Source organism: Piliocolobus tephrosceles, chromosome 16, assembly GCF_002776525.5.
Source record: "Piliocolobus tephrosceles isolate RC106 chromosome 16, ASM277652v3, whole genome shotgun sequence".
Classification (NCBI taxonomy): Eukaryota; Metazoa; Chordata; class Mammalia; order Primates; family Cercopithecidae; genus Piliocolobus; species Piliocolobus tephrosceles.
The window spans coordinates 2,279,491-2,303,936 of NC_045449.1; the positions used below are offsets into that span (position 1 = coordinate 2,279,491).

The 24,446-nt window shown below is 43.2% G+C and overlaps 1 protein-coding gene across 1 annotated transcript in view; it reads right to left on the reverse strand.

Moving 5' to 3' along the window:
- METTL16 (methyltransferase like 16) overlaps positions 1-24,446 on the reverse strand; it is an 82,533-nt gene that overhangs the window by 35,309 nt on the left and 22,778 nt on the right. Inside the window, exons 3-6 of the mRNA XM_026449606.1 lie at positions 19,809-20,008; positions 15,354-15,494; positions 9,986-10,101; positions 5,548-5,690 (exon numbers count right to left, since the gene is read on the reverse strand). Of these exons, the coding sequence (XP_026305391.1) occupies positions 5,548-5,690; positions 9,986-10,101; positions 15,354-15,494; positions 19,809-20,008 (600 nt within the window). The remainder of the gene's footprint in view (positions 1-5,547; positions 5,691-9,985; positions 10,102-15,353; positions 15,495-19,808; positions 20,009-24,446) is intronic.

A 24,446-nucleotide genomic window follows, 5' to 3' on the forward strand; every position in this document is an offset into this window, starting at 1 on the left:
GGCTGACGTGGGAGAATCACTTGAACTTGGGAGGCAGAGGTTGCAGTGAGACAAGATCATTCCACCTCACTGCAGTCTGGGTGACAGAGCAAGACTCCGTCACACACACACACACAATTCAGACCATGAGGAGTTTGATCAAGTCTGGTAATTTATCTAGAAGGTCAGATGGGTGAGTCCCTTTTTTTTTTTTCTTTTTTGAGATAGGGTCTCACTCTGTCACTCAAGCTGGGGTGCAGTGGTGCAATCTTGGCTTACTGCAGTCTCGACCTCCTGGGCTCAAGCAATCCTCCTACCTCAGCCTCCCGAGTAACTGGGAAGACGGGCATGTGCCACCACACCCAGCTAATTTTTGTATTATTTGTAGAGAAGAGGTCTCATCACGTGGCCCGGGCTGGTCTTGAACTCCTGGGCTCAAGTGATCCACCAACCTAGCCTCCCAAAGTGTTGGGATTACAGGCGTGAGCCACTGTGCCCGGCCTGGGTGAGTCGCTTCAGAGAAGAAAAAGCTGTTAAGTAAAGCTCAAGCCACAGGCACAGAAAGCCACAGTAAGGGTGACAAGCACTTGTAAATCTTCATCAACGATGGAAAGGCTCTTCAGAGTCCAACTGTAGCTTAGAGCTGCAGAGACTGTGGGGGCGGCGGAAAGACCACTGGACTAGAACGAGGGTATCTGAGCTCAAAGTTTCAAGTCTGTAAACCAAGAGGCTGGATAACTTTACCTCTCAAGGTCTTTCCAGCTGCAAAATTCCTTAAGATAGAAAACAAAACTGTAACTGCTGCTGAGCATGACAGAGGTAAGACATGAACCTCCCAGGGGAGACGAGGCGTCATAAACGCCATCCTGAGGTCAGTCCAACACATTTAACTTATTTCACCCCATAATGCTGCAAATTCTGCTTAGTTCCTGTATTTCTTCAGGGACAAAGAAAAAAACATTCTAGAGGCATAAGAAACAGATGGTAGGGTTAAGGTACTTGTTTATAATCTCTTATTTTTTAGAGCTTCAAAATACACAATTTTCACAGCATTCCGAAATGTGAGTCACACAGTTGTATAAACATTATGATGTCAACTATAAAAATATGCATGGGGGCCGGGCGCAGTGGCTCACGCCTTTAATGCCAGCACTTTGGGAGGCCAAGGCAGGTGGATCACCTGAGGTCAGGAGTTCAAGACCAGCCTGACCAACATGGAGAAATCCTGTCTCTACTAAAAATACAAAATTAGCTGGGTGTGGTGGTGCACGCCTGTAATCCCAGCTACTCTGGAGGCTGAGGCAGGAGAATCGCTTGAATACAGGAGGCGGAGGTTGCAGTGAACAGAGATCGCACCATTGCACTCCAGCCTGGGCAACAAGAGCAAAACTCTATCTCAAAAACCATCCATAGATATATATACATATGCATGGGGACACGAACTGGGTAATCATGGTAGGATGTGATTGAAAACAATATTTGCAAGCAATACCCTTTCACAAAACACTCTTCTATTTTCTTTTCAATAAAAATAACTTCATTTCTTCCTTTCTTTCATCTAAACTTTCAAACTGTCTGAGTCCTCACAGAGAAGACAGTTGCACCTCGTTTTAAATAAATCCTAACAGGGTTTATTTCCCATATATGATATCAAGCACAAGATGGCCAGCTCTCCAGAGCTGTGACGGGCTCTTGCATTTTATCCTTCCTAGCAAATTTACACCCTTGATTCAATTCGCAGGCTGCCACAGCGCCAGGGATAAGCAGACTAGGAACATACTGAGTCCATTTCCACCCCTTAAAATGGTGTTCTGTTCAACCATATTTTTGCAGTTCAAATGGGATTTTGGAAATAACAGAAACTTATTGTCTAAAAGCCTCCTGAGAACAACTCCAATATTATTGTAGCCTAGAAGAGCCACCTACAGTTCCCCATTTTCCTGGCTGGCTCCAGTTCCCTCAAAAGCCATAATGAGGGCTGAGCACGGTGGCTCACGCCTGTCATCCCAGCACTTTGGGAGACTGAGGCAGGTGGATCACCTGAGGTCGGGAGTTCGAGACCAGCCTGACCAACACGGAGAAACCCCATCTCTACTAAAAATACAAAAATTAGCCGGGCGTGGTGGTGCATGCCTGTAATCCCAGCTACTCGGCAGGCTGAGGCAGGAGAATTGCTTGAACCTGGGAGGCGGAAGTTGCAGTGAGCTGAGATCACACCACTGCGCTCTAGCCTGGGCAACAAGAGTGAAACTCAGTCTCAATTTTTTAAAAAAGCCATAATGAAATGGTCACGTGGCTCGGTTACCTCTTTTCTGTGAATTTCAATGCTCTTACCTTCTTTAAGTTTATTTTACTTTCTCAGACTTTTCTCAATGCTCAGTATAATTTTAGTCTCTTTCTTCTTCAAGATAGTCTAATGTGTATAAATAAGTCGATCTAGACTGGGTGCAGTGGCTCACATCTGTAATCCCAGCACATTGGGACGCCGAGACAGGAGAATCACTTGAAGTCAAGACCGGCCTGGCCAACACGGTGAAATCCCAACTCTACTAAAAAAGTACAAAAACTTAGCCAGGTGTGGTGGCACATGCCTGTAGCCCCAGCTACTCAGGAAGCTGAGGCATGAGAATCATTTGAACCTGGGAAGCAGAGAGAGGTTGCAGTGAGCCAAGATCACCCTACTGCACTCCAGCCTGGGTGACAGAGTAAGACTCTGTCTCGAAGAAAAAAAAAAAAAAAATCAAGATATTTGATGATTTTGAAATTAGTCTTTAATAAAATAAGCAGCTTTCTACCTTTGGGAGATAGGAAAGATTTATAGAATAAGAATAAACAAAGATTGAAAAGGTAGTAGCTCCTATAGTCTGCAAAGACCCTGTTTCTGAGGATATTTTCATTTCTGAGGATGTTCTCCTGTCTTTTTTTTTTTTTTTTTCAGATGGAGTCTCACTCTGTCACCCAGGCTGGAGTGCGGTGGCGCAATCTTGGTTCACTGCAACCTCTGCCTCCCAGGTTCAAGCAGTTTTCCTGCCTCAGCCTCCCGAGTAGCTGGAATTACAGGTGCCTGCCACCAGGCCCGGCTAATTTTTTGTATTTGTTACTAGAGACAGGTTTCACCATGTTGGCTGGTCTCCAACTCCTGACCTCAGGTGATCCACCCGCTTAGGTCTCCCAGAGTGCTGGGATTACAGGCGTGAGCCACCGTGCCTAGCCTTCTCATGTCTTTAAGTGATTTTGTTTCCTATAATCATCTATACTACATAGACAGAAAAGAGGACAATACCATATAGGAAAAAAAAATCTTCCCTATCCAGGAATTCCACTTCTAGGAATCCAATTCTACATCCAAAGAATTGAAAGCAGGGTCTCCAGGAGATATTTATATACCCACATTCATATAGCATTATTCACAATAGCCAAAGGATAGAAGCAACTAAGTATTCTCCATCAGCAGATGAATGGAGAAACAAAACGTGGTACACATGGACAATGGAATTTTAACATTATCAGCCTTAAAAAGGAAGAAAATTCAGAAATACGCTGCATCATGGATGAACCTTGAAAACATGACAAGTGGAAAAAGCCAGTCATAAAAGGACAAATACCGTATGATCCCATTTGTACAAGGTACCTAGAGTAGTCAAGTTCGTAGAGGCAGAAAGCAGAATGATGGCTGCCAGGGGGCTCCAGGAAGGAGAAAATGAGGAGTTATTTAAGCAGCACAGAGTCACAGTTACACAAAATGAAGAGTTCTGGAGACTGCCTGCACAACAACGGGAACGTACTTACCATTACTAAACTATACTCTAAAATTTTAGATGGCAATACGGTTTGGATTTCTGTCCCCGTCCAAATGTCATATCAAACTGTCATCTCTAGTGTTGGCGAGGGGCCTGCTGGGAGGTGACCGGATCCTGAGGGCAGATTTCCCCTTGCTGTTCTGGTGATAGTGAGATCTCACTAGATCTGGTTGTTTAAGTGTGTAGCACCATGCCACCCCCATCTCTCCTCCTCTTCCTCCTCTGGCCATGTAATGATGTACCTGCTTCCCCTTCACCTTCTGCCATGATTGTATGTTTCCTGAGGCTTCCCCAGCGATGCTGTCTCTATAGCCTGTGGAACCATGAACCAATTAAACCTCTTTTCTTTACAAATTACTCAGTCTCAGGTATTTCTTTATAGCAGTGTGAGAATGGACTAATACAGATGGTAAATTTTATGTTACGTGCATTTAACACAATAATAATAATAATAAATAAAATCTTCCCTATGTCCCGAAGCTAAATCCTAGGGTTGAAAGCTCTTTTAGTTTTTGAACTACCACATTATCCATCATTTCAACAACATGTGGCAGGGTGAGAAGTCAAGCGAGACAAATAGCTCTTTTTGAGTACCTTATGTTGCTTAATGACAGGTGTACTGTCCAAAATAATTAGCTTTCAAAAGGAAGGGCCTTAACCCTCCTCTGCAACTGGTGAGTGATCTCAGTTTCCCTTCATTAAATTCTTGACAGCTCAGTGTCCCCACATCTGTCACTGTTTGGGAGACTGATTCCGAGAACCTAAGTTGCTGAAAGGACTGGGCAACACGTTTATTTTGGTTCATGGGACAGAACTGAACCCATCTGTTTTCTAATCAAAACCCGTATTTGAATCAGTTTTGTTCCACCACAGGACCATCCTAATGGGAGCAATACAATCATAAGGTATTTTCCTCTTTCCTATCTATGTAATACACATGATTACAATAAACACTAATCAATTAAAGGCATGAAACATCCTCAGAAACAGGGTCTTCACAGATTGTAGGAGCCACTACCTTTGCAATCTTTATTTTTATTTTTGGAGAAGGAATCTCACGCTCTCGCCCAGGCTGGAGAGCAGTGGTGCAATCTCGGCTCACCACAACCTCTGCCTCCCAGGTTCAAGGGATTCTCCTGCCTCAGCCTCCCAAATAGCTGGGACAACAGGCACCTGCCACCACGCCTGACTCATTTTTATATTTTTAGTAGAGATGGGGTTTCACCATATTGGCCAGGCTGGTCTTGAACTCCTAACCTTCTGATCCACCCGCCTCGGCCTCCCAAAGTGCTGGGATTATAGGCGTGAGCCACCGCGCCCAGCCTGCAATCTTTATCTGCTTGTTCTTCTGACCACTAGGATTACTTTTCCTCTGGGCGACATAGTTTGTTTTAGAACGACATAGGGGAGGCTGGGCATGGTGGCTCATGCCTATAATCCCAGCACTTTGGGAGGTCGAGGCAGGCAGATCACCTGAGGCTAGGAGTTCCAGACCAGCCTGGCTAACATGGTGAAAACCCCATCTCTACTAGAAATACAAAAATTACAGGTGGCGGGTGCCTGTAATCCCAGCTACTTGGAGGCTGAGGCACAAGAAAAGCTTGAATCCCGGAGGCAGAGGTTGCAGTGAGCTGAGATTGCACCACTGCACTCCAGCCTGGGCAACAAGAGCAAGACTCCATCCCCCCACCACAAAGAAGAGAACTACATAGGGAGTAAATATCCTTATGTTGTAAAAATGGACTCTATGTTGTAAAAACAGACTTACCTTAATCTTTTTTTAAGTTGTAGACTGTCATGGATGATCCTTTTAACAAACTCTAATTCACCTCCTTCTGCCATGATCTCTGTGATGCCTCCTGTGTTAACAGAACTAGGTGGAGGTCTTCGAGGATTTCGTGAGTTTACTCCCTGAACAACGACGACAAAAAAACACTGCTGAAAAATCTGTACACGCAAGAACCGAGTCTGAATGTAATCTGTCTCGAAGTTAGGATGTTTAGATGCAATTTTACTTTCCAAATAGTATGCTAGATTTGGATTTTAAAATCACATAGCCAATAAAATATTTTATTTATTTATTTTTTGAGACAGAGTCTCCCTCTTTCACCCAGGCTGGAGTACAGTGGCCGGATCTCAGCTCACTGCAAGCTCCGCCTCCTGGGTTCAGCCATTCTCCTGCCTCAGCCTCCCGAGCAGCTGGGACTACAGGCGCCCACCACCGCGCCCGGCTAATTTTTTGCATTTTTAGTAGAGACGGGGTTTCACCGCATAAGCCAGGATAGTCTCAATCTCCTGACCTCATGATCCGTCCGCCTTGGCCTCCCAAAGTGCTGGGATTACAGGTGTGAGCCACCATGCCTGGCCTAAAATATTTTATTTTAAACAGCTACTTCATGCAACTATTTATTCCCAGGTCTTTTACTTTCCATTTTTGTGATTAAACATAAAAATTGTTTACCTTTTTATATAGCCCAATCTGTCACTTTTTCTTTATGCTTTCTTTTTCATGTACAGAAAATCTACCCGAAGATTAGATAAATATTTACTTATGTTTTTTCCTAGCATTTTCATGGTTTTGCTTTTCACATTTAAATATTTAATCCACCCTTACCTCATACCATATGAAAAGTTAACTCAAAATTCATCAAAGACCTAAAAGGAAACAATAAAACTATAAAACTCTTTAGAAAAAAACATGAGTAAATTTTGATGACCTTGGAATAGGCAATGGTTTCTGAAACATAACAACAAAAGCGTAAGCAACAAAAGAGAACAAATAAATTGGACTTCATCCGAATTAAAAACTTCTGAGCTGCAAAGGGCACCATCAAGAAAGTGAGAAGATTGGCCGGGCGCGGTGGCTCAAGCCTATAATCCCAGCACTTTGGGAGGCCAAGACAGGCGGATCACGAGGTCAGGAGAGCAAGAACATCCTGGCTAACACGGTGAAACCCCATCTCTACTAAAAAATACAAAAAAACTAGCTGGGTGAGGTGGCAGGCGCCTGTAGTCCCAGCTATTCAGGAGGCTGAGGCAGGAGAATGGCGTAAACCCGGTAGGCGGAGCTTGCAGTGAGCTGAGATCTGGCCACTGCACTCCAGTCTGGGCAACAGAGTGAGACTCGGTCTCAAAAAAAAAAAAAAAAAAAAAATGAAAGCCAGAAGACAACCCACAGGAAGGGAATGTTTGCGAATCACTGTCTAATAAGGAAATTGTTTTTAGGATATATAAAGAATGCTTACAACTTAATAATAAAAAGAAAAATAAACCAACTTAAAAATGAGCAGAGGATATGAATAAGCATTTCTCCAAAGAAGATATGCAAATGGCCAATAACCACGTGAAAAGATGCTCAACATCATCAGTTATCCGGGAAATCCTAATCAAAACCACAATGAGATACCACTTTATACCCACTAGGATGGCTATAATCAAAAAGACAGATCAGGCCGGGCGCGGTGGCTTATGCCTGTAATCCCAGCACTTTGGGAGGCTGAGGCGGGCAGATCACGAGGTCAGGAGATCGAGACCATCCTGGCTAACACAGTGAAACTCTGTCTCTACTGAAAAAAAAAATACAAAAAATTAGCCAGGAGTGGTGGCTCATGCCTGTAGTCCCAGCTACTGGGGAGGCTGAGGGCAGGAGAATCGCTTGAACCCAGGAGGCAGAGGTGGCAGTGAGCCGAGATCGTGGCACTGCACTCCAGCCTGGGTGACAGAGCAAGACTCTGTCTCAAAAAAAAAAAAAACAAACAAACAAAAAAAACCCCCGACAGATCAGGCTGGGCATGGTGGCTCATGCCTATAATCCTAGCACTTGGGGAGGCCAAGGTAGGCAGATCACTTGAGGTCAGGATTTCGAGACCAGCCTGGCCAACATGGTAAAACCCTGTCTCTAATAAAAATGCAAAAAAAATTAGCCGAGTGCAGTGGTGTCCGCCAGGAGTCCCAGCAACTCAGGAGGCTGAGGTATGAGAATCACTTGAACCTGGGAGGTAGAGGTCACACCACTGCACTCTAGCCTGGGCAACAGAGCAACACTCCATTCCTCCCGCCCCTCCCCCCACAAAAAGGACAAATAGGAAGTGTTGACCGGGTGTGGTGGCTCACACCTGTAATCCCAGCACTTTGGGAGGCCAAGGCGGGTAGATCACTTGAGGTCAGGAGTTTGAGACGAGCCTGGCTAATACGGTGAAGCCCCGTCTCTACTAAAAATACAAAAATTAGCCAGGCATGATGGCACATGCTTGTGATCCCAGCTATTCTGGAGGCTGAGGCAGGAAAATTGCTTGAACCTGGGAGAAGGAGGTTGCAGTGAGCCGACATGGCGCCACTACACTCTGGCCTGGGTGACAAGAGTGAGACTCTGTCACAAAAAAAAAAAAAAAAAAAAAAAAGCAAGCCATGTAGCAGTAAAATCATTGATTTCCTTCCTAAGCCAAGAAGTTCAGTCCAGGAGTGGACTATCACCCAAGTTGGTCAAATGAGAAGAAAATCAAATGTTCAATGGTTCAGGGAAGAAAAGAGCTCTCTCCACACCCTCCCACCCTCTAAATCTTGCTGTACCACAAGTAAACCAGCTTATGAACAAAAACAACCATGGAACAAGTCACAGCCAAGAGAAAAACAGCGCTCTTAATACCGTGAACACCTTCATCAAATCATTATGAAATCCCATCTACTGCTGGGTTTCTCAAATATGTCAGCCAATACACTTCCTTTGTCGTTAAGTCAACCTAAATTGGGATTTTAGGTACAGTCCTCCCTCAGTATCTGAGGAAGATCTGCCTTAGATACCAAAATCCAAGGAAGCTCAAGTCCCTTGTATCATATGGGGCAGGATTTGCATTTCACCTGCCCACGTCATCTCATCTACTTTCAATAATTCCTAGATTAATTATAATACCTAATACAATGTGAATGCTATGTAACAATAGTGATACTGTAGTTTTGTATTATTTTTCATTGTTACATTCTTTTTTATTGTTTTCTTTTTTTCCCCAAATATTTTTTTTTGAGACAGGGTCTTGCTCTGTTACCCAGGCTGGAGTGCAGTGACACGATCCTGGCTCAATGCAACCTGCACCTCCTGGGCTCAAGCCATCCTCCCACCTCAGCCTCCCAAGTAGCTGGGTCTACACCCACAGCATCACCACAGCATCTGGCTAATTCTTTCTATAGTTTTTGTAGAGACAGGGTTTCACCACGTTGCCCAGGCTGGTTTTGAACTCCTGAGCTCAAGCTATCCGTCCACCTCAGCCTCCCAGAGTGCTGGGATTACAAGTGTGAGGCACCATGCAAGCCTCCCAACGCTTTCAATGCGTGGTTGGCTGAGTCCACAGATGTGGATCCCACAGGTGTAAGACCTATAGACACAGAGAGCCGAAAGTACCTCAAACCAAAAGCACCCTAACTGACACAGCTTTCAAAAGCCAGGCACTGTAGCATGTGCCTATGGTCTCAGCTACTAGGGGAGGTGACGGGAGGGGAACTGCTTGAGTCCAGATGTTCAAGACCAGCTTGAGCAACACAGCGAGTCCTCATCTCAAATATATTAATTTAAAAAATGGTAAGTTAATTTTTTAAAGTTTTCTTTAAAAAATAGTAAGTTAATTTTAATTTTTTTTTTTTTTTTTGAGACAGAGTCTCGCTGTGTCGCTCAGGCTGCAGTGCAGTGGCTGGATCTCAGCTCACTGCAAACTCCACCTCCTGGGTTTACGCCATTCTCCTGCCTCAGCCTCCCGAGTAAATGGGACTACAGGCACCCGAGACCACGCCCGGCTAGTTTTTGGTATTTTTTCAGTAAAGACGGGGTTTCACCATGTTAGCCAGGATGGTCTCGATCTTCTGACCTCATGATCTGCCCGTCTCGGCCTCTCAAAGTGCTGGGATTACAGGCTTGAGCCACCGTGCCCGGCCGTAAGTTAATTTTTTAAAGTTTTCATTGCAACCTCCGCCTCCCAGGTTCAAGCAGTTCTCCTACCTCAGCCTCCCCAGTAGCTGGGATTACAGGCGTGGGCCACAACACTTGGCTAATTTTTTGTATCTTTAGTAGAGAAGGGGTTTCACCACGTTGGCCAGGCTGGTCTCAAACTCCTGACTTCATGATCTGCCCACCTTGGCCTCCCAAAGTGCAGGAATCACAGGTATGAGCCACTGTGCCCAGCCTATATTCAATTATTTTAAAGCAGAAGACATTTTACCTTGGCTTCTAATTGATTGGCAAAAAAGGGAGGGTTGCACATGCAAAAGTCATAGATTATCTCAGATTCTTCTTTAAGAGCATCCATCAGGAGTGTCTTCTGTGGCACTTTCACCACTAGGAGGAAAAACAGGACTGTGAGCTCATCACTGTTGCGGTGGTTTTAAAGTATAATCACGCACTGCATATGATGCTTTGGTAACAATGGACTGCATATGTGACGGTGGTCCCGTAAGATTGTAACACCACATTTTTACTGTACCTTTTCTGTGTTTGATATGCTTAGATACACAAATACCATTGTGTTAAAACGGCCTTCCGTATTCAATACAGTAACATACTGTTCAGGTTACAGCATAGGAGCCACAGGTATTACATACAGGCCTAGGTGTGCATGAGCACACACTAAGATGAAATCACCTAACAATGCATTTCTCAGAATATATCCCTGCTGTTAAGTCATGCGTGACTGTATGTCCTCAAACCCTTTGACGTTACTCCCTTCAGGAGATGGAGTTTAATTTCCTTCCCCTAGAGTGTCGGCTGCATTTTAAGGACACTCAAATAGCTTCATGGAGAGTCCACATGGCTACGAACTAGGGTTTCCTTCCAAGTGTGAGTGAGCCGCGAGTGAGCCATCTCGGAAGCAAATCTCTACCACCCGTAAATCCTTCAGATACTGTAGCTCTAGCCAACAACTTGACTGCAAATGCTTGAAAGTGTCTCAACTAGAACCACTCGACTAAGCTATGCCAGAATGTATGACCCATAGGAACAATGAGATAAATGTGTATTGTTTGAAGTTGCTAGGGCCAAATGCGATGGTTCATGCCTGTAATCCCAGTGCTTTGGGAGGCCAAGGCGGGAGAACTGCTTGAGACCAAGAGTTCCAGATTAGCCTGGGCAACATAGCAAGAACCTATCTCTACAAAAATTTTAAAAATAAAAAATTATCTGACCGTGGTGGTATGAGCCTGTAATTCTAGCTACTTGGGAGGCTAAAGTGAGAGACTGCTTGAGCCCAGGAGGCTTGAGCCATGATCACGCCACTGCACTCCAGCCTGGATGACAGAGTGGGACCCTGTCTCTAATTTAAAAAAAAAAAAAAAAATTTTTTTTAAGGCTCCTAGGGCCGGGATTGTCACATTATTACAATAACAATGTAACAATGAGGTGGCTCATGCCTGTAATCCCAACACTTCGGGAAGCCGAGGCAGGTGGATCACTTCAGGTCAGGAGTTCGAGACCTACCTGGCCAACATGGTGAAACCCTGTCTCTACTAAAAAAAAAAAATCACAAAAATTAGACAGGTGTGGTGGTGGGCACCTATAATCCCAGCTACTCAGGAGGCTCAGGCAGGAGAATCGCTTGAACCTGGGAGACAGAGGTTGCAGTGAGCCGAGACTGTGCCACTGCACTCCAGCCTGGGTGACACAGCAAGAGTCCGTCTCAAAAAATAAAAAATAAATAAAAGTAAATAGGCTCCTAGATTTGTTACACAACAATAGAGAAATAAAACAAATGCACTAATAATATTAACGTCTTCCCTTACAAAGATATGTTCAATACTATGAAGAAAAGTCTTATTTCCTTCATAAAGAAACATAAAATCTCTTCAATGGAAAAAAAATTAACACTACTTTATACACAGAATGGTCACAAAAATAAAAAGTAACTAATCACAAGGGAATTTGACTATTTCTTGCACAGTTCTATGTACTGAAGTTATTATTTGTTTTTGAGACACAGTCTCACTCTGACCAGAATAAAGTGCAGTGGTGCGATCTCCACTCACTGCAACCTCTGCCTCCCAGGTTCAAGCGATTCTCCTGCCTCAGCCTCCCGAGTAGCTGGGACTACAGGTGCCCACCACCACGCCCAGCTAACTTTTGTATTTTTAGTAGAGATGGAATTTCACCATGTTGATCAGGCTGCTCTCAAACTCCTGACCTCAGGCAATTTGCTTCAGCCTCCCAAAGTGCTGGGATTACAGGTGTGAGCCACTGCGCCCTGCCTATGTACTAAAATTAAAAAGATGGCATAGTTTAATCCACAGTAGGGTTTCTTTCCTTTTAAAATCTTGATGACTAAGTTACTTCACATATAGTCAATTCTCATTATCTGTACTAGTTATGTTGTAAAAAGAAGCCACAAATAGTCAATGAGTGAATACTGAACCACTGGCTCCCAGGGGAAATACAGGGTTAGGTTCCTACAAGTCTCTCATCACATTTTCATCAACTGATAGACACACAATCTTGTTTTATGGTGTTTAAAGACACTTTATCGAATATACATTGCTGATTCACTAACAATGAACTCATGGCCAACACCACTATAACTTGTGTCTGAAGGAAGCTTATCTAACACATGTATTTTCTCTGTAAGGCACATCACAGCCTTTTTGCACTGAGGAACACAAGACAGCCTTTCAGCACTATGTTTAGGGACTATTTTAAACAGCAAAATCACCAAGAGAAAGCACAAAAATGCAAAATAAAAATAAAAAAACACCCAAAATGTGGTATTAAATAGACCAAGAAAAGGACGCTTGGTCCACAGTATGGAAGCTGGAATAAGAAGGCAGAGCATCGCCTTGCTGAGCCTCAGCTGGGAACACGCACACTGGGCAACTCCAATTATATGCCACTATGCACGTGTCTGTGAATGACCACAAAAGTACTAAGAATGTCAATTTTAAGTTAAAAATAAATTTTTGGTTGGGTGCAGTGGCTCATGCCTGTAACTCCAGCACTTTGGGAGGCTGAGGCCAGAAAATCACTCGAGCCCAGGAGTTCAAGACCAGCCTGGGCAACATGACAAGACCCCATCTCTACAAAAAAACACAAAAATTAGCCAGGCGTGGTGGCACACACCGGCAGTCTCAGCTACTCACATAGGAGGTTGAAGCTACAGTGAGTCACTACACTCCAGCCTGGGTGACAGTGAGACCCTGCCTCTAAAATTAAATAAGAAAACACATTCATACATATAAACATACATACATACACTTTAGCTATTAACAAACTAATTTTAAAGTTTATTTGGAGAGGCAAAAGGCTCAGGATAGCCAACACAGTATTGAAAGAGAAGAGGCAAGTTGAAAGACTGACACTATCCAATTCTAAGACTTACTACAAAGCTACTATAATCAAAACAGCATGTTTTTAGTGAATGAATAGATCAACAGAACAGAACAGATATAGTCTTTTCAAGAATTGATACTGGAACATCACTTGGACATCCACATGCATAAAATGAATCTAGACACAGACCTTATATCCTTCAAAAAATTTAACTCAAAACAGATCACAAACCTAAATGCAAAATGCAAGACTATAAAACTCCTAGAAAGTAACAGAGTCTTGCTCTGTTTCCCAGGCTAGGGTGCAGTGTCGTGATCTCGGCTCACTGCAACCTCCGCCTCCCAGATTCAAGTGATTCTTGCTCCTTAGCCTCCTGAGTCACTGGGATTACATGCATGCGCCACAATGCCGGCTAATTTTTGTATTTTTAGTAGGGATGGGGTTTCGTCATGTAGGCCAGGCTGGTCTTGAACTCCTGACCTCAAGGATCTACCCACCTCAGCCCCCAGCTTGCTGAGATTACAGCACTTTTGGATATAATACCAACGGTACTGTATATAATTCCTTAAAAGAAGATCAGTAAGCTGGACTTGGCTGGGGGCAGTGGCTCATGTCTATCATTCCAACACTCTGGGAGGTCCAGACAAGAGAATCACTTGAGGTCAGGAGTTTGAGACCAGCCTGGGCAACATGGTGAAACCCCATCTCTACTAAAAATACAAAAATTAGCTGGGCATGGTGAGGGGTGCCTATAATCTCAGCTACTTGGGAGGCTGAGGCAGGAGAATCGCTTGAACCCGGGAGGCGGAGGTTACAGTGAGCCGAGATCGCGCCATTGCACTCCAGCCTGGGGAACAAGAGCAAAACTAAGTCTCAAAAAAAAAAAAGGGCAAAAGGCCTGAACAGACATCTCACCAAAAAAGATACACGGATGGTAAATGAGCACATGAAAAGATGCTCTACATCAATATCAGGAAAATGCACATTAAAATAATGAAATACCACTACACACCTATTAGAATGGCCAAAATCCAGAACACTGACAACACCCAGTGCTGGCAAAGACGTGAGCAACAGGAACTTCCGTCCATTGCTGGTGGGAGTGCAAAACGGTACTCTGGAAGGGAGTTTGGTGGTTTCTTACAAAATTAAACACACCATTACCATACCAGCCAGCAAGCACACTGCTTGGTATTTACCTAAAGGAGTCAAAAACTTACGTGCACAGAAACAGCTGCACACAGATGTTTCTCACAACTTTATTTGTAACTGTCAAAATGTGGAAACAATCAAGATGTCCTTCAATAGGTGAATGGAGAAACTCTGGTACCCCCAGATAATCGAATATCAAAATGAAATGTGCTAAAAATAAACGAGCTTTCTGCAATTAGAGAGGCAGCAGAAAAAAATAAAATAAAAGAATTTAAAAAAAAGCTATCAAACTGTAAAAAGACATTAGGAAAGTTAAATAAATGTCACTCGGTGGAAGAAGCCACTCCGAACAGTCTATCTACTGTGTGATGCCAATTACATGACGTTCTGGAAAATGTACAACTGTGGAGACAGTAAAAAGGTCAGCAGTTTCCTGGGGCTGGGGGCAGTGAGAGATGGACAGCTGAGGCACAGAAGATGGCAGGGCAGTGAAACGATTGTGTGCATACTGTACTGGGAGACACATGTCCGCTTCATTCGTCCAAAACTACGAAATGTACACCACCAAGAAGAATCCGTGATATAAAGTACAAACGGTGGGTGACAGTGATGTGCCAGCATAGGTTCATCACCTGTGACAAATATCCCACTCTGCTGAGGGATGCTGATAATGGAGACGGCTATGCATGTGTGGGGGCAGGGACATACAGGGAATCTCTGAACCTTCCACCTCCTTTTGCTATGAACCTAAAAATGCCCTAAAAAATAAACTCAACAAACAAACAAAAACCCACCACTTAAAGTCTCTGGAAATGTTTCTAAGGGGTTATAACGAATAAAAAAACATTTATTCAAGAAAATCTACTAAAATAAATGAATGGATAAATAAATGAATTTCGGCAAGCAGGCAAATTCACTAATAAAGAATCCACAAATAATAAGGATCAACTGTAGTTACTATTTTCTTTCTGAGTTAATTCTGGTATCAAGACAGCAAACCCAATTACAAAGTGCCGGATATTTTAAAATTGCCGAAGTCTGCATATTAAAGAAACAGGTAATGAAATGTGTTAAACTAAAAAGGCAGGTGAAGACACAGAGTGTGGAGGTATTCATTCTGTGGCGCTAACCTTTTATGAGATCAGATAAGTTATTCTGTTCCACATTTTTCTTTGCATAGTTGAAACACATATCATCCACTTCTGTTGCAAGGAAATACCAGCCATTCAAGGTTGCTCCGAGTAAGGGGTAGATGCAGGATGCCCCCGTACCTAGTGAAATGAAAATTCAAAACACATTCCACACACCAGAGGGAAAGGTTAGAATCATCATGAAAACACCACTCTTCTCAGAATTCTGTTTCCAGACAGGGTCTCACTCCGTCACCCAGGCTACAGTGCAGTGGTGTGATCACGGTTCACTGCAGCCTCGACTTCCTGGGCTCAGGCGATTCTCCCCACTCAGCCTCCCAAGTTCCCGGGACTACAGGTGCATGCCACCATGCCTGGCTAATTCTTATATTTTCTGTAATTTTTGTATTTTTTGGTAGAGAAATCACAAGCTGGTACCTGATTTCACATATATTATGGCTACTGGGTTCCCAGTCATTCATGTATGTTAGTCTTACCTCCTAATTAGACTCACACTTCCTAAAGTATTGAAACCTTGCTGGCCTCCTCTTTCGTGTGTTGTATAAAAAATGAAGAACACACAAGCAGAGGTCGAGGAATATGTGACTAATTCACCTAAAATGCTCAAAACTCAGCTGATTTACTTTGTAAAGAGTCTTCATTTTAAATCTCACACAAAACTCAATTTTCTTAAAAGAAAATAATGCTATTTGTTAAAATGCCTTTGTAATATCTTAAAACGGATCAATGTGCATTCCATTCTCCAAAAGCAGGAAAAAATATGTAGGGTATAAAATGTTTATTAAACTGCTGAATTACCCAAATGTCTGTAAGTTGTCAGCTGAAAGAAATAAGAAGTGGAAAAAACAAACAAACAAAAAAACTAAAGAGATTAAAGAGATAACTCATCTCTTAGATGCGGAGACATGGGAAAATACTTGGTTTGGAGCCAAGACATCAGAGTCACTGGCTCGCCTCACCACAGTGTCAAGGCAAACACTCCAGGCAAAAAAAAACACTCTTTGACCACTAGGGTTTGGTACTAAATCATGTAGAACCCCGAGCCCTGGACTGGACTATATACTAACCATGAATACTGTTTTTACAGGCTGGGCATGGTGGCTCACACCTGCAGTCCCAGCACTTTAGGAGGCCGATGCGGGCGGACCACCTGAGGTCAGGAGTTCCAGGCCTGCCTGCAACATGGTGAAACCCCGTCTCTACTAAAACTACAGAAATTAGCTGGGCATGATGGTGGGCACCTGCAATTTCAGCTCCTCAGAAGGCTGAGGCGGGAGAATTACTCGAACCTGGGAGGTGGAGGTTGCAGTGAGCCGAGACCTTGCCCCTGCACTTCAGCCTGGGTGACAGAGCAAATCTCAATCTCTCTCTCTCTCTTTTACAATATTGACTATCTTGGCCAATTAGATCCTAAAGAGTATATTCAAGAGAAGAGTGTTTCTCCCAAAGGCCTAAAGCAGTCAGCCTCCACCAGCCACTCTAGGTCTGCTCTCATCTGACCATATCCCAGTTCCGGCCTAGCCTTGTAAGGATTTGCCAGGGAGAAGCAGAGGCTAGATACTCCTAACCCAGAGGAAATCCAGGCTTGTCATACTGCTTCCTCATTATGCATCCAGAACAGGCTACTAAAAGGTGACGGCCCCAACATTTAAGCTTTTTGATGGTCACGGTGAATGCTGCGTTGCCTACCATGTTTGCCCCAGAGTATCCTGGCCCCAGTGCTACTGGACAAGCACCTCCTTGGATACCTGCGGGGTGGTGAGGGAAAGGGTGGTAAAGGGTATTCAAGGTCTTCTCAGAAACCACACTTCTTTAGCTCCTGCTAGCCGTTCTAGTAAGCCAGACACACACATCATCAGAACATTTCAGTTGTACTTTCTACTCTGTAGGTAAAAAATCCAGACCAGATCCTTGACTTTTACACAACTGCGTCTCTCTTCAAACTTCAATTTCATTTAAAAGATTAAAAAAGTACACTTACCTCCAGGGTAATAAATATACATAAAAGATTTGTCAGCGCCAAAAAAAGTTTCTTAATTCTCAAGACCCAAAGACTTGCACTCTAAGAGAATGCAACAGATTCTTCACTAGTCCTTTATAGGACAGAACAAAATCCCTCAGAAAGCCAAATGACATTTTTAGATGGGTAATAATCTTTGTAATGATAAATAAAAATGGAAAGTCCGTAATCATAGAATTAGAGCAAACTGATGGAGTCTGGGGGAAGAATTTATATAAAGCCCTAATTAGAATGGATGTGATTGCAGTTAGGTAGTGCCCCTTGTGAAGAATTAAAATCCATTAACCTCCTCTATCCCCAAATGCTATTTTAGAGGGTTTGGGGCATAATTAAAATCAAATTAGTACCAACTAGGCTGTCAAGCTTTTTAAGTAAAACTAGGTGAGAAGCAGAAGAGGTAAGAAATGCAGAAATGCAAAAAGGTAAGAGATGATGACGTGGCTAGGACGGCAGTGGAGATGGAGAGAAGTAGATGATTTCAGAAGTATTTAAGAGAGAAAGTCAACAGGAAACAGTCATAGATATTTTTTTACTGAGTGTGGAGAAGCAAGTAACAAGGATCACAGGGTGGACTATGGTAGACTCACTGAAACAAGAAACAAAGAGAACCAGGATTAGGGAAACAGAGTGTCAGTTTGGTCTTGGACACAGCAAGTCTGAGATGTTTTTCAGAAATCCAAGTTTCTCTTATACATGAGATCGGAGGTCAAGGAAAGTAATCTGAGTTGGAGGAACATATAAACAAGTGATTTATTTGTATGGAGGTGGGAAATCGTCATAGAAGTGAATGCAATTGCCAGGGTAGGGTGCTGAGTGAGAAAGGAGCTAAAGGTTGAGCCTTATGCAAGGAGTACCAATACCTAGTGGTCAGATACAGGCAGGTACGCCTGAAAAGTGGAGAACAGTGCACAGAAACGAAAGAGGAAACCAACAGTCTGGAGTCATGAAAGTAAATGAAGGAGAGCGAACAAAAGAGAAAGGAGGGATCAATAAATGCCGCTGAAAAGATCATGTAGGATGAGGACTGAAAAACGTATACAAACATCAAAGTTAAACACTTACTACTGTCTAGGAGTGAGGAATGCTAGTAATTCCACTGAGTTCGAAATAGAGGCCAGGTGCAGTGGTCAGGCGTGGTGGCTCACGCCTGTAATCCCAGCACTTTGGGAGGACGAGGTGGGCAGATCACCTGAGGTCAGGAGTTTGAGAACAACCTGATCAACATGGTGAAATCCCATCTTTACTAAAAGTACAAAAGTTAGCCAGGTGTGGTGGACGGCACCTGTAATCCCAGCTACTTGGGAGGCTGAGGCAGGAGCATTGTTTGAACCCGGGAGCCAGAGGTTGCACTGAGTTGAGACCACGCCATTGCACTCCAGCCTGGGCAACAAGAGCAAAGCTCCACCTCAAAAAAAAAAAAAAAAAAAATCACAATATGAAGACACCAGAGTAAAACTAAAGCCCAACAGACACAGATATCAATGTGGTTATCTGAAATGCTAAGTAGGGCCAGGTGTCGTAGCTCATGCCTGTAATCCCGGCACTTTGGGAAGCCGAGGCAGGTGGATTGCTTGAGCCCAGGAGTCAAGACCAACCTTGGGCAACACGACGAGACCCCATTTCAAAATAAAAAAATTTAAAAAAATATTTTTAATTAAAAAAAAATATGAAAAGCTATGTAAGTAAGAACCTCACTTTCATTTTGTACTTCCCTTAACCTCTTGCTCCCTGTTTGGACTGACAATCCCTTCTCAAGAGAAATCAGTGGGAGAAAAGACCAGGTGTAGTAAATAAGAACGGTAACAGGTCTAGTAAATAAGAACGGTAACAGGTGTAGTAAGTAAGAACGGTAACAGGTGTAGTAAGTAAGAACGGTAACAGATGTAGTAAATAAGAACAGTAACAGGTGTAGTAAGTAAGAACGGTAACAGGTGTAGTAAGAACAGTAATAGGTATAGTATGTAAGAACGGTAACAGGTCTAGTAAATAAGAATGGTAACAGGCGTAGTAAATAAGAACGGTAACAGGTGTAGTAAATAAGAACGGTAACAGGTCTAGTAAATAAGTACAGTAATACAGGTTGAGGATCTCTAATCCAAAATGCTTGGGATGAGAAGTGTTTTGGATTTCAGCTTTTTTTTCAGATTTTGAAATATGTGCATTATATTTACAGGCTGAACATCCCCCAAATCTGGAAAGCTCCAATGCACATTACCTTTGAGCAGCATATTAGTGCTCAAAGGATGCAGATTTGGAAGCATTTCGGACTTTCAGATTGAGGATGCTCAACCTGTATCTGTAGCCAGCTTCTTTCGTACAACAACGAATACCCAGTAGAAAAGTTTACAAAGAATTTGATCTTGCAAAACTTACAAAACCTATGTTTGGCCAAAAAAGAATTTAAAACTATATACCTATGTCAATTCCTCTTCGGAGAGTACTTTTGTCAGAATCCTGGTGACCAATCAGATCTTCCACCCAGTGAATATAGTTGAGTCTCAAGGGAACTGTGGGAATTAGTCTCTCCAATGGAATATCAATAGAAAGTCCAAAATCTTCCCTTAGGAGAGTACAAGTCAGAGCTCTGACTGCTTCGGGGTCTTTAAAATTAAGGCTGAGGAATAGAGAAAAAGAAGTAAAACTGATTAATAAGATTCACTATGCTGTACAAGCTCTATGACAAACAGGCAAAACCAAATGCCCACCTGAACTTCCTAGAGAGATCACACATCAATAGTTATATGGAACATTCATCCCAGTGGCATATATACATGAGTGTTTAACAGTCACGGCATATGAAAAGCAGTACAATCCTCCACCAAAAACACTGCATATCCATATACAGAGCACAGAGATTAAATGACTCGGCTCAAATTCCTGTCTCATTGTCTCCTTACAAAAGAGAAAGGAGGGATCAATAAATGCTTCTGAAAAGATCATGTAGGATGAGGACTGAAAACTGTATACAAACATCAAAGTTAAACACTTACTACTATCTAGGAGCGAAGAATGCTAATAACTCCACTGAGTTCGAAATAGAGGCCAGGCGCGGTGTCAGGCCCTGTATCTGTAGGGCCTGACTTTGGACAAGTCATTTACCTCTACGAAACTGTTTCCTCTGCTGTAAAATGAGGATAGTAGTGCCAATACCACAATGCTACTGTGAGATAACCTGAGAAGTACTTAGCGTAATGTCTGGTGCATAGCAACTATTTTACAAATGCTAGCTATTTTTACTGTTACCATTAACATCATCTGATATTAGCATTCCTTGAAAATCCTACTTAAAAGTGGAAAGAAAGCAGTATAAAAATGTTTAATAATGAAGACAGGATAAGATACTTAAATACGACAACTATTACAGACATCAAATTTAAAATGTAATTTTTTAAAGCTTTATGAAGTATAATTCACACACTATAAAATTCACCTGTAAGTGTACAACTGAACAGTTTCTAGTATATTAACAGAGTCGTGCAACCATCACCAAAACCCACTTTTAGAACACCCCTATCACCCCAAAAAGGAGAACTCATGACCATTTGCATGTCTTTCTTCATTTCCAACTTTAGCCTGAGGCAACCATTGATGTACTTTCTGTCTTTACAGATTTACCTTTTCTGGATAATTCAAGGAACTGAAATCGTAATGAGGTCTTCTGGTCACTTAACACAAGTTTGTGAGGTTCATCCACTTTATAACTTGTCAGTATTTCACTTCTTTTTATGGGTGAATAATATTCCATAGTAAGAATAACTACGCTTTGTTTATCCATATTCCCCAGTTCCTGGACAGCTGACTTGTTTCTACTTGTTGACCACCACGAACAATGCTGCTATTTACACACGAGTCTTCGGGTGGACATACGTTTTCACGGCTCTTGGGTAGACAGTCAGGAATGGATCGTAAGATATATTTGTGTTTAACTTTTTTTTTTTTTTTGAGATGGAGTCTCGTTCTGCCGCCCAAGCTGGAGTGCAGTGGCAAGATCTTGGCTCACTGCAAGTTCTGCCTCCCGGGTTCACGCCATTCTCCTGCCTCAGGCTCCCAAGGAGCTGGGACTACAGGCGCCCGCCACCACGCCCGGCTAATTTTTTCATATTTTTAGGGGAGATAGAGTTTCACTGTGTTAGCCAGGACGGTCTCCATCTCCTGACCTCGTGATCTACCCGCCTCGGCCTCCCAAAGTGCTGGGATTACAGGCGTCAGCCACCGCACCTGGCCTGTATTTAACTTTTTAAGAAACTTGTACCAATATAACAATGTTGATGTAAAAATACTGCTAAACTGAAAATATTGAAAAAGAAAACCAACAGACCTTTTTTATAAACAGAGCAGGGTTTTTTTGGTTTTGCAGGGTTTTTTTTTGAGACAGGTCGTCCTCACCATCTCCCAGACGGGAATGCAGTGTGATCACGGCTCACTGCAGCCCCAACCTCCCAGGCTCAAGTGACCCACCTGCCTCAGCCCCCCAAGTAGGTGGGACTGTAGGTGCATAATGCCACACTCAGCTTTTTTTTTTTTTGTAGAGAAAAGGGCCCAGCCCATTATGTTGCCTTGGCTGGTCTTGAACTCCTAGGACCATGTAATCCTCCCGCCTCAGCCTAAGTATTGGGATTACAGGCGTGAACCACTGCACCTGGCCAACAGAGCATTTTGAAGAAAGCAGAAAGTCAGTAGATGGGGCTAGGAAAGGGAGGAGGAGTTTTGAAACTACTTAGAATTCTGGCCTTAAGGTGTCTGGTCAGGCAACAACACATCCTTAAACAGCTTCTGGTCTGGACCACCTCCTTTTCTGCTCCCCTGCCTGGTCATCAAATGACCAATCATTGGAAAAATTCAATGACCATCTGGATACTTGAGTGCCAAGACAGAAGGAAGCTTGCTGTTTCCACCCAGCAACCATGGAAACTTCAGGCAGGTTCCATCAACCCAATCTCTCTCCACTACCCACAGCAAAAATGTTCTAGAATGGAAGTTAGGAGCCCTGGACTCCACTTTTGGCTCTGCAATCAATTAGCCATGGACTTAAGTAAGTCAGTTCAGTTCTTAGGTCTCAGTTTCTTCACCTATAAAAGTAAAGGATTGGCTGGGTGTGGTGGCTCATGCCTGCAATCCTACCAATTTGGGCGGCCAAGGCGGATGCATCATCTGAGGTCAGGAGTTCGAGACCAGCCTGGCTAACATGGTGAAACCTCACCTGCACAAAAAATACAAAAATTAGTTGGTCGTGGTGGCGGATGCCTATAATCCCAGCTACTCAGGAGGCTGAGACAGGAGAATCGCGTGAGCCCGGGAGGCAGAGGGTGCAGTGAGCTGAGATCATGCCATTGCACTCCAGCCTGGGTGACAGAGTGAGACTCCATCTCGGAGGAAAAAAATAAAAGTAAGGGATTGGACTCAACAGGCTGAGGGTCCTTCTTGCTGGCATTTTATGACTATGAGGAATATTATGACCTAGTACAATGGGAGTCATTAATTATTTGTCAAGCAAATTATAGACATGGAATGGTTGAAATGGTTACTGAAAACAGAATAAACAAACAGTAAACATTTCCATTACCTTCCAGTCTGATGTGAAGAAAATTTCTTTATTCTTCTGTTATGTGATGCCAAGAATACAGCAACACAATTGAACACATATTAAAGAATAGACAGCCAGTGGTTGTTAGGTAACACGACCTACTCTTTCAAAAAACTGTTTAGAAAAAACACACCTTGGGCCGGGTGCGGTGGCTCACCCCTGTAATCCCAGCACTTTGGGAGGCCCAGGCAGGCGGATCACAAAGTCAGGAGATCGAGACCATCCTGGCTAACATGGTGAAATTCCATCTCTACTAAAAATACAAAAAATTAGCTGGATGAGGTAGCAGGCGCCTGTAGTCCCAGGTATTCGGGAGGCTGAGGCAGGAGAATGGTGTGAGCCCGGGAGGCGGAGCTTGCAGTGAGCCCAGATCGCGCCACTGCACTCCAGCCTGGGAGAAAGAGCAAGGCTCTGTCTCAAAAAAAAAAAAAAGAAAGAAAGAAAAGAAAGAAAAAACACACCTTGGCTGGGCGCAGTGGTTCACACCTGTAATCCTAGCACTTTGGGAAGGTGCAGTAGGGAGATCACCTGAGGTCGGGAGTTCGAGACCAGCATGGAGAACCCCGTCTGTACTGAAAATACAAAATTAGCCACGCATGGTGGCACATGTCTGTAATCCCAGCTACTAGAGAGGCTGAGACAAGAGAATCACTTGAACCCAGGAGGCAGAGGTTGCGGTGAGCTGAGACTGCGCCACTTCACTCCAGCCTGGGTAACAGAGATAGACTCTGTCTCAAAAAGAAAAGAAAAGAAAAAAAAAAAACATACCTTTCATAGGAAAAGACCTTGCAAAAAGATGGATGATGGGCAGAATCAGATTTCATGAATATAGATTTGTTATCTACACAAAAATTGCATTCCATACCTGAATATGATGATTTCTTGTGACCTCTAAGAATGCTTCCAGGTACTAACTTACAGGGAGGAAAATGGAAGGGATGAAGAATGGAACTTTAGTATCATCTACAGCAGACAGAAAGAGGATGACCATAGTGGACTCTGAAGAGACACAGGCAAAGCCTAGAAGCAACGACGCTCCCATGGCTATGCGCACACCTAGAGCTCCAGACCTTGGTTTCTAAGTAGTGCTCCCCAAAGGAATCCGAGTTCCTTGGATAAATGATTATTCCAGAACTGGATAGGGAAGTACAAGATAAACCCGAAACATTGTATTGTATTAGAAAACAGGACATGCTGAAAGGAAGGTAGGAACAAATCAAAAGTACACTAGACCCAGCTTGATGGCGCTCTCTTTGGCCAAACGTGTGTCAACGTGAATGAAGAAGGCTAACAAGGGATTTATGGCCCATAGAATAAAACCTATGAGTCCATTCTTAAACGTAGAAGCAGTGAAAGAGTTAGATAATTTACATGTGGCAATCACCGTGCTAATAATTGTTTCAGTTAAGAATTATCGATAGATGCTAAAAATAATGAGTAAAAGTTTGTTGAAAAACAGGATATTGGG